Raw genomic sequence first — 9,590 nt, forward strand, 5'->3', positions numbered from 1 at the left:
TTGAATGGAATGCATTCTAAATCGATATTGCATTCTAAGAAATCATAACAACCGCAGCCTTAATCTTCCACTCAGGACCTTAAGCATCTAGACCCATTATTTATTTAATATATATTTGTCATTATATCTTTTTAACCTCAACATTTTGTGGATCCTGAGCACCCCCCACCTCCTAAATATTTCAACTCTAAATCATGGCTTTACCAAAAAAAAAAAACTCTAAATCATGGTTAAAGAGAATGAATTATATAGTTATACTTTACAATGAAAGGCGAGTGGATCTTCTTATGGAATCCATGCATGTCTGTGCTAGGCTCTTAAACTTCATTGACATTTTTGTCAAATGGGTTTTAGAAGACCATATCTTCTTTTTTTAATGATACTTTTACATTTTTTTTTTCTTTTTGTACCTTTAAATTTGCATAAAAAAATTTAAAATTTATTGTTTCATTAGAGTTAATTTTGGGATTCTATATAAAGTTGTAGATTCAATTTCCCCCTCTCCCAAATACAGTCATCATGAAAGAGAATCTCAATTTCAGGATCCTCCAATTTAGATTGGTTAGGGTTTATTAGGATCGATTCTTCATTGATCTTTGATCAATTTCAATCCGATCCAGATAGAAATCAGCCGGATGGATTTGGATCCGTGTTTTAAATCATTAAACTAGAAGATGAAAAGACATAAATACCCCTTTTGTTCTTTGAGTGGGACAGGTATGGCACACTGTCACCTACGTGTAGGAGATCTCCGTTCACCAAATAGTTGCAGCGGGGAAGCGAGCGCACGAAGAGGAATAGAAGATCGCCTTCATTAGCAGTTGGATTACGCTTCATCTACTGTAGAAATTACATCACCACCTCCCCATACCGTCCCTTGTCTGGGTATTCAACTAGATTTTGTTAACGAGATGTGTTTGTTGAATTTCATTTTTTTTTTTTTTTTGTAAATCGTAGAACCAAATTGTTCGACGAAATGCCTCACTGAAATATGTTGTAATTGCAGGTCGTTATCCATGGCGAGGTTAACGGATACCCAGAAGTTCTTGAAGAAAATAGGGCTAGGAAAGGAGGATTACTACTTCTGGAAGCAAATAGGTAAAGCCCTGCTCTCGACTTACGCACTTTTTGGTGTGGCTTGGTTGTATAACGAGACATCGCCACTGGGTTGGTGGACGCTTAAGCCTCGGCCAAAGGAGGAGAAAGAGATGGCCAACCTCTACGAGCGTCGAAGGTTTCCATATCCCGGTGACGAAGAGGCTGTAGAGGAGTTCATTGCGAGTGGGGGCACCATGGGTACCACAATCGGTCCCAAAGGACTGATCGAGTCTGACACGGATCCCGATAATTTCCAGAAGAAGTTACAGTCAAAGAAGTTCGAGCAAGAATCTCAGAAGCTATGGCTGAGGATGAGGAACGAGGTCATATCGGAGCTCCAAGAGAAAGGGTTTGACCTGGAGTGATGATGATCATCTCTGCCTTGCAAATTCATTATAAAGCTCTTATTTCTCTACCTGTTTTGGGTGTCCGAGTTACTTCTGTTTGTCATTAACTTTGCACAAACTTTTCATCTTCTTTTAGATGTTGAAGTGTTCATCATTCTGCACTGATCCACTTATAGGGTTGCTTATAAGCTTGCAATCTGAGCGAGAAGACAGATAACCAGGCTAATGGATTCGATAGGAGAATGAATAATTCCATCTTGATTTGGTGGTCAATTTTGTTCAGAATTTTAGATAATGGACGCGTATGCGTATTTGGTGTTTGTGAATTTGTCTGTATGAAGTATATTGAAATCAATAATATACGTTCAAATCACTAGAACACCACCGTGGCAGCATTTAATTTCACTGTTCATACAGGCTAAACATTCGAGCATTATGTGCGAAGTCTCTCACCAAAAAAATAAAAAAACTTACCTAATGCATGAGGCTCTCACCATTGCAGGGTTTGGGGAGGATCAGTCTTTACCCTTCCTCGAGGAGAAACTGTTTTTGGACTAGCAAGGGAGAAGCAGCTCAAAGCTTCAACTAAAAGGGGAGGAATCATAACGGCGGTCAGATGGAAAACCCATGAAAGTTTCACCGATAAAACCCCTAGAATACCCCATCCCAGCGCAACTGAAGACATTTCATTATTTAATGCTTACCAAACCAACGCTATTTTGGTGCAAAACATACCCATGATGCATATCCAATCCAGTCGGGAACCAAAATTTCATTGAATCAGAAGAGTTGGAGAAAACAGGTACATTACATATAAAGAAACAGAATGTTGTCTCACAACAAGGACACAAAACAAGATATTATTGCAAAGCCTATAAACCATCATACAAATCAAACATAAAGTTAACCAAAATTTGATTGGATCCAGGTTCTGTGCAAATGCTTCCATTGAGAGATCTTAACTCCTTCAAAATGCTTGCCCACAGGAGGACAAGAAATGAAATCACCCTGCAAATAAATCCCTTGCGACGACCTTATATTGTAATCAATTATTCTCCAGTTTCTGTCAATCCAAAGCACCCATCAAATACCAAAGAGTAACATAGGCGACAGTTTCCCACCTTTCAAACCAAAATCCCCAGCAGGTGGCCGGCCACCTTAAGAAGACGTCATCAATTAACAAAGGAGGGCCCAAAAATCCAAACAATTCGAACAAAACTGCATACCACAAAAACAAACATGAATTGGGAACATTAGAACTACAGCACAGCATAGACACTAATTCAGTGGAATGTCCAGCTTTGCAGTGAGTATAATAACAGTTTTTTTTGGGGGGCCACAACTACGTGTGAAGTTCACATAAAATCCACAAAGCTATGAGGACTGGAATTTACAAGACATCTTTTAGGAGAGGGTTTGAGATAGGAAAAAGATGTCTTCATATACCTGTCTAAACAACTGTGAACAATGAGACCAACCCCCCCCCCCTGTTTCCAGCAACAATCAAATCAGCATCATTATGTGCTTATGAAGGGAGAGTGTTGTTAGAGTCGCCTAGAGAGCTTAAGAATTCAACAAAACCAATCACCTACTGAACATACTTGGGTTCTAACTGTTTCAGTGGAAATGTCTTACAGTGTTAGTCACAAAAGCCAAAATAAATAAATAAATAAACAAACAAACAAAACAAAACAAAACAGAAAAACAGAACAGCTAACAAAGCTTAAAAATTATTTCATTGAAATGCGCCATAAAAAACTTCGAGTAAATTTTTTTTCATTGTCATTTAAAAAAGAAGTGTCATATCTTGCCACACGTGGAGGACATTGCCCCCATATGATTTGATTGTTTCCTCCATTGACCATTCTGAAGTACACTCCCTTGTCACATGCATTCATGAAAAAGAAACAAGACAAAAAAGGGGAAAATTTTATAGCTAAAAAATGCTTTTTCAGGAAACCTTTTTCCTGTCGAAATAGTTTGATATTACTTGACAGAGAAAATAAACCAGAGAAGAATAAGCTTACAAATTTGTTGACAAGTTATGCCAAATTCAGCAATCAGCAGAGTCCAAATTGGTGGTTTTGACGACAGCCCACAATTTCTAACAAACAAAAGGATCCAACAAAATAACCAGCCAACCCCCCTCCAGTAGAAAGGTGCAGTGCTGAACATGAGCTAGATTAAATAAAGGGTGCAATCTTGTTGTAACTAAAGTGAACATAAGTTGTAACCTCATCTTTATTGCTCCTTGTCTTATTCCTAAAGTTCTTCAAGTCAAGGGTAAAAAAAAGTCTTCAAAATAATTTGAAAGTGACTTCCCATTATATCATTCTCAAGAGTTGTCAAAAAAAAATAAAGTTAACAATTTCTTTCTCACCAACTTGATCATACATAAAAAATAAATAAAAAACTTTGGTTATAATAAGATTTTCCTTTAAATAAAAGTTTCATTCCAAGGAAGTAAATAATGATCAAGAAACGCAGGATTCCTATTGCAATACATTTCACTAATCCATTTTAGATGCTTCTTCTACATTTTTCAACAATGAAACTACCATGGTTGAATATAGCATGATAAATAAACCCAAGTAAATTCTCACTCCTTGGGTCTGATACATCAAGCCAGTTCACTTTTGCATCTTAATGATATGATTTTGGCAATATGTAACAACCAAAAACCAAGTTATAACATCTGATGCTGTACAGTATATACTGAATAGTTTCCCCTGTAACACAAAAAAGAAGAAAGGAGACCTTAAAAGTAAAGAGAGATAAGTGAGGTACATTTCTTTTTTCATTCATGTACGTTTTCATACTACTACTTGTATATATGTAAAGCTTATATGAATATTTTTCATCTCTTTCAGCCCAAGAAACGGAGACAAAGGCTTTGTTGCTTCATTGAAAAATGCCCATAAGCAAAACAAAATGGGGGAAAGATTTTTCCTTCCTCTATTTTATTTCTCTGTTTTGAGCATGAAAAAGTGAACCCCACTGGAATGAAAAATCTTATGTCCCTATTTTTTATTTCTAATGTAAATAAAAACAAACAGAGAACCAAAAGGTATTTTCTATTTTAAGCAGATACCTCTTCAAGGAAGACATGGCTAATCACAATTGAACATCACCTACCTTACTATATTCAACTATTTCTAGTACCTACTAAAACTCAAAAATGTGTACCACAGATTATACTAAATTACCAGTGCAGAGGCCAGGAAAATAAGGACTCAAACAGACTAGCTCAGCCATAAAACTCCTGTAAGCCGATCAGTAACTTGGAGGAACCATGATTGACATTTATTATATGTGATCAACCTAAAAAAAATTCTAGAAGTTACTTATTCCTTCTAAAATATCTATAAATTTTCTCCTATTTCCTTTAAAAAAAAAATGTCATGACTTGGACAAGTTGGTGACCTAATCCAGATATAGTTACAACTTGTTCAAGAAAAGCAGGTTTTTAAGGTTAGCTGTTGTCAATCTTTTTTGCTAAGATGGAAAAAATTACTCAACCTACCTGATTTGCATACATAGGATAAGGAACATTTACCATTTCACACAGAGACATGGTTGACCAACAGAGTTTACTAAACGAAGCCAGGATTGGTGTCATGAATAATCAAAACCTAAAGAAGAAGCAATGAAGACAATGCTTTTCTAAGGGGCCTGAAGCAAAGATATGCACGGAAATTTTGAAAAACCATACAAAACACACCTTTGCTTAATACTTATGACAATGTTTCAACAGATAAAATGAACAACTAGAGATTCTTAGGGTGGAGTTTCCAGTAGGCAGGTTTGCTAGCAGATTGTGGCTTGAATTGTCGAGGCTCAATCACTTTCCCAGAGAACAGCTGGTCTCAGGTAACCTAGGCAAAGTGTACTCATCTCCACCATGTTTACTCTATCCCACTTGGCTTTTAAAAGTCCTCTCACCTATCTTTCTCCAAGAGATTAGTATTTCCTCCTGTCCAGCTGAATTTTGTATCCCACACTCTGATTTAATTGAGGCTAGTACCTCAGCACTGTGTAGATAATCAGTCCTATAATATAATTTGCATTTAAAATGGGAAAAGATAAAATAAATTTTAATTCTCTTACCTTTTAAAGGTAAGACCATTTGATTAATGCATATGGCAAAACTAGTTTAGCCGTGCGACAAAGGAATCTCTGAATAAAACAACAAAAAAGGAATCTCTGAATAAAACAACAAAAAATGTAAGAATAGAAATTGCATGTGAACTATTGGAAATTAGCAATGATACCTCAATTCCTTTGAACAGAAATGCTGTTAGTCACATCCTCAATGTTGTCATGCACATGTGCAAGCAATATTTTGGAATGAAGCAGCATCCTGCAATTCCAGATCCTTGGCAAACTGCAGAAAAGACAAAGGTTACAGTAAGATATGCACTTTTCCTCATAAATGTCACACCCAATGAAGGTATAAGGTAACTCACTTGTTTCATACCTTCTTCCCAATGCATGACCATTCTTGGCCTAATCCATCACAGTCAAAAAGGTATAAGGTAACTCACTTGTTTCATACCAGCACGAGTTTGAAAGGCCACAACTAGCACCCATACAACTACAAGGTTCCCATATATAGCATCACTGTGCAACAAAGGCCTTCAACTTGGTAGGAACCCTTGCAAGTATAATAGCCTCAAGCCCCCCATCCAGTCAGCCAAGCACACACCAAATAAACCTGCGAGTGTCCACCATATGGAGGGCAACTAGCCCACAGCACAATTTTTTAGTACAATATTGAACAAAATAAAGGCAAGCTGCTGCACCAAGACACCTTGATGTAACCTTACCAAGTATAGCACATAGCCACCAAGCAAGGTATCCCTTAACCCTGGGCATGCAAATAGATGGTCCACCTAAAGTACACCTTGATGAGGCCCCATACTGGCATATCTTAGCTCCAGGGCCAGATGACTTACTCAGCCAAGTATAGGTTGCTACGAGAGCAAAAGGCATCTAATGGGTAAAGGTATATGCAACCCCAGCACACATGCACTTCTGACAAGTTGAAACCTGAGTGAAGTGACTTCCTCTTTTTCTTAGCCGAGTTCAAAGAACTTTTTTTTGTCCTTGTAGTACTTTTAAGGCCCACCACCATTCCACCAACCAGAAACACTTCAGCTAAGAGAGGCAAGTCAAATCCCAACCTGTCCAGCAGTACGGTTCGCCTTCCATCATGTCTTTCTAAGAGGTCAGGTTGAATAATTGCCAGTACTTAAAACTGTCCTCACAAGTATGTGCCAAGTGACTTTAGTTGGAAGTACTCCCCGGGCCAAGGCATCATCCAACAACCTCAAAGCATCACAGATTCTATTGCAAGAACAAAGCCCATTGAGGGATATATTATAAGAGATGATATCAGGCTGCATCCCGTCTTCTAAAATTTGATCCCAAATCTCTGACGCTTTTTCAGAGTCTCCTGCTTTGTACAGCCCATCCATGAGTGTGTTATATGTCACAAGATTTGGGATGCACTTTCTATGTTTCATCTCCGACCGGACCTGCAGAGCTTCCTCTATTTTTCCCACAGAACAAAGCCCGTGAATTAGAATATTGTGGATAATTACATCAGGCTTGAAGCCCTTATCAAGCACTTCACCCCACAACACAAGTGCCTCTTCGGTCTTCTTGTCACGACAGAGACCATCCATCAAAGAGCTATATGTGACCATGTCCGGTTCAAAACCTTTTGCCAGCATGTCTTTCACAAGAGTAAAGACCTCATCGAATCTTTCTACCCTACACAGACTGCATATGAGAGTATTGTAAGTAACGAGAGTAGGAATGCAGCCATTGTCAACCATTTCCTGAAAAATCCGGAACGCATCAGTAAATCTAAAAGCTCGAGCGAAACCATTAATCAGTGCATTGTAAGTCTCAGAGTTCAGTTTGCAACCATGTTTAACCATTCGATCAGTGATACAAATAGCTTCATCTAATCTATTTTCTCTGGATAGACCATTAACCAATGAGGAGTAGGCAAACACATCAAGATCTGCCCTTCCATCTTCAGCTTCTTTCAGTACCTGCAGTGCCTTGTTCAAGTATCCATTTTCACACAGTCCATGAATTAAAACCCCATAAGTTTTTGCTTCTGGGATGCAACCATTCTCAGGCAACGATTCCCAAATTGAGATTGCATCATCCACTTTTTGATTCTCAAAGAAACCTCTAATCAAAATGTTGTAGCTAACAATGTTAAGGCAGCCCCTATTTCTCATTGATTCCCACAACTGAATTGACTCACTAATATTCCCAGCTCGACAAAGACCATTAAGCAGCGCATTACATATAACCACATCAGCGGCTGCCCCACCTTCAATCATAGTTTTATAAACCCTCAAAGCCCTGTCGACATCCCCAGACTCACATAACCCATGTATCAAAGTGCTGTGAGTAAAGGAATCAGCGTGACGCCCATTCATCGTCATACGTTGCCATATCTTTAAACACTCATCAAACTTGCCACATTTACACAAACCATTAAGCATAATATTATAAGTGACAACACTAGGATAAGCGGGAGACGCTCTTAATAACCTCTCCCAAATCTCCATGGCCTTGTCTAAATTCCCTCTCTTGAAGTACCCATCGATTAGAATATTATAACAGACAACATCAGGGGAAATACCCCTATCAAACATTTCCTCGAACAGCTCCAATGCATCTGATAAATTTCCACACCTAGTAAGACCACTTATAACAGTACCATAACTGAAGATGTCAGGTTCGAAGCCCCTAGATCTTATCCAATCCAACAGTTCCTTGGCCTTGTCAAACCGATTTCTCTTGCAGAAAATCTTGATGAGGAGATTGTAAGTCTGTAAATTGGGAGAAATCCCGGCGGTTTCGAAATACCGAAAGATTGACTCAGCATGGTCCCAACGATTCGTCCTAACAAAAGCATTAAGGAGGGAATTGTAAGATCGAATGCCCGGTTGGCACCCGAAGATCTGGTCCATCCGGTGGAAGATTGCCAACGCTTTTTCCGGCATCGAATTCTGCGAGTAAACCTTGATGACCAACAAGGCAACATCTTCTGAACACTTGCATTGCTGAGCTGTGATGAGGTCGACGAGCCGGGTCACCTGAGAGACGAGTTTCGAAGCGGCAAGGCGTCGGATGATATAATGGAAGACGTTGGATGTGTGGGAGTAACCAGGGTTTTGAGATATAGAATCGAAGAGGGAGAGAGCAGAAAGAGTGTCTTTCTCCGCTTTGAGTAGCTTCAAGACTTCTTTTGGTGATAGGGTTTTGGAAACACGACCAGGAGGGAAATGGGTTTCGTTTAATTTCATTTTTCAATCCTGTCTGCCTCCTCAGCTTCGTGCTCGTGCTCTTGTTCGTGTTCATTGCAGGCGCGAGGCTCTACCACTCACACGGGCACCTTTCGATTTCCCAGAAACAAAACGGATAGTAAATCTCTATAGGCAATAGAGGAACGTTTTTATCCAAATAAATCTGTTGAGGCATGGTTTCAAGTATCAGTATTGTATCGGTCATATTATATTGATATCAGATCAATCTTCATTCTTTGATCAATCCGGGTTGATTATCAGTATCGTTTTAGGGATAAAACTTTAAAATACTGTACTTTAAAAAAAACAAGGGTAAAATCAATTGATATGTTAATCCAATTTAACCCGAATCAAAATCAGATCATACTGATATCAATACCAATATCGTTCCCTAAATCCATATTTACTGGGGCTTCTTCTCTTAATGATACTAGTTTGGAAAGGAAGCATACTCTATTAAGGAAGTGACTGGCAATGAATGGTAAAGGAATAAGGATAGTTTTTAGTCGCCCATGATGAAGAGAAAATTTATTCCCTCACTAGTTCTAGTTAGAGGTATCAATCAATCATTTATAAGACTAGCCTATTCCGTTAATGGGTTAATAAGTTAAACTTTGATAAATGATCAAACTACCCTTGAGAAAGTATTTTACCGCTTCTTCCATGAACGTCCAAATCCTTTTGCTTTCTGTCCTTTGCATAGGGTGATATGATTCCATATCAACTTATAGGGGTTGATGCCACATCAGTTTCTTATGGAATTGATGTGGGTCAATATGATATTGAATCCCTCATCTTATAAGTCGATTTA

General features: G+C 38.5%; 2 protein-coding genes across 15 annotated transcripts; one reads left to right on the forward strand and one right to left on the reverse strand.

The window, feature by feature from the left end:
- Nucleotides 1–541: 541 nt before the first annotated feature.
- On the forward strand, nt 542–1,826 carry LOC122086117. Its single transcript, XM_042654827.1, has 2 exons — nt 542–885; nt 1,007–1,826. Exon 2 carries the CDS (start codon nt 1,017–1,019, stop codon nt 1,461–1,463), a length of 447 nt encoding a protein of 148 aa, XP_042510761.1. The 5' UTR covers nt 542–885; nt 1,007–1,016; the 3' UTR covers nt 1,464–1,826.
- A 376-nt stretch (nt 1,827–2,202) lies between these two features.
- LOC122087174 (pentatricopeptide repeat-containing protein At3g09060) lies at nt 2,203–8,946 on the reverse strand. Of its 14 annotated transcripts, none has more exons than XM_042656211.1 (5): nt 6,272–8,946; nt 5,912–6,159; nt 5,717–5,829; nt 2,892–5,621; nt 2,203–2,663 (listed from the first exon to the last, which is right to left on the reverse strand). In XM_042656211.1, the coding sequence occupies exon 1, from the start codon at nt 8,777–8,779 to the stop codon at nt 6,674–6,676; it is 2,106 nt and encodes a 701-aa protein (XP_042512145.1). In that variant the 5' UTR covers nt 8,780–8,946; the 3' UTR covers nt 2,203–2,663; nt 2,892–5,621; nt 5,717–5,829; nt 5,912–6,159; nt 6,272–6,673. The 14 variants fall into 14 exon arrangements, with proteins under 14 accessions (XP_042512145.1, XP_042512140.1, XP_042512143.1 ...); XM_042656206.1 differs by having other exon boundaries at nt 5,912–6,187; XM_042656209.1 differs by having other exon boundaries at nt 2,892–3,057; nt 3,473–5,621; nt 5,912–8,946.
- Between the last annotated feature and the right edge of the window lie 644 nt (nt 8,947–9,590).

This window comes from Macadamia integrifolia, chromosome 8, assembly GCF_013358625.1.
Source record: "Macadamia integrifolia cultivar HAES 741 chromosome 8, SCU_Mint_v3, whole genome shotgun sequence".
Classification (NCBI taxonomy): Eukaryota; Viridiplantae; Streptophyta; class Magnoliopsida; order Proteales; family Proteaceae; genus Macadamia; species Macadamia integrifolia.

Coding starts and splice junctions, on each gene's coding strand:
- LOC122086117 (XM_042654827.1), top strand. CDS start 1,017: ATGGCGAGGTTAACGGATACCCAGAAGTTCTTGAAGAAAATAGGGCTA.
- LOC122087174 (XM_042656211.1), bottom strand. CDS start 8,779: ATGAAATTAAACGAAACCCATTTCCCTCCTGGTCGTGTTTCCAAAACC.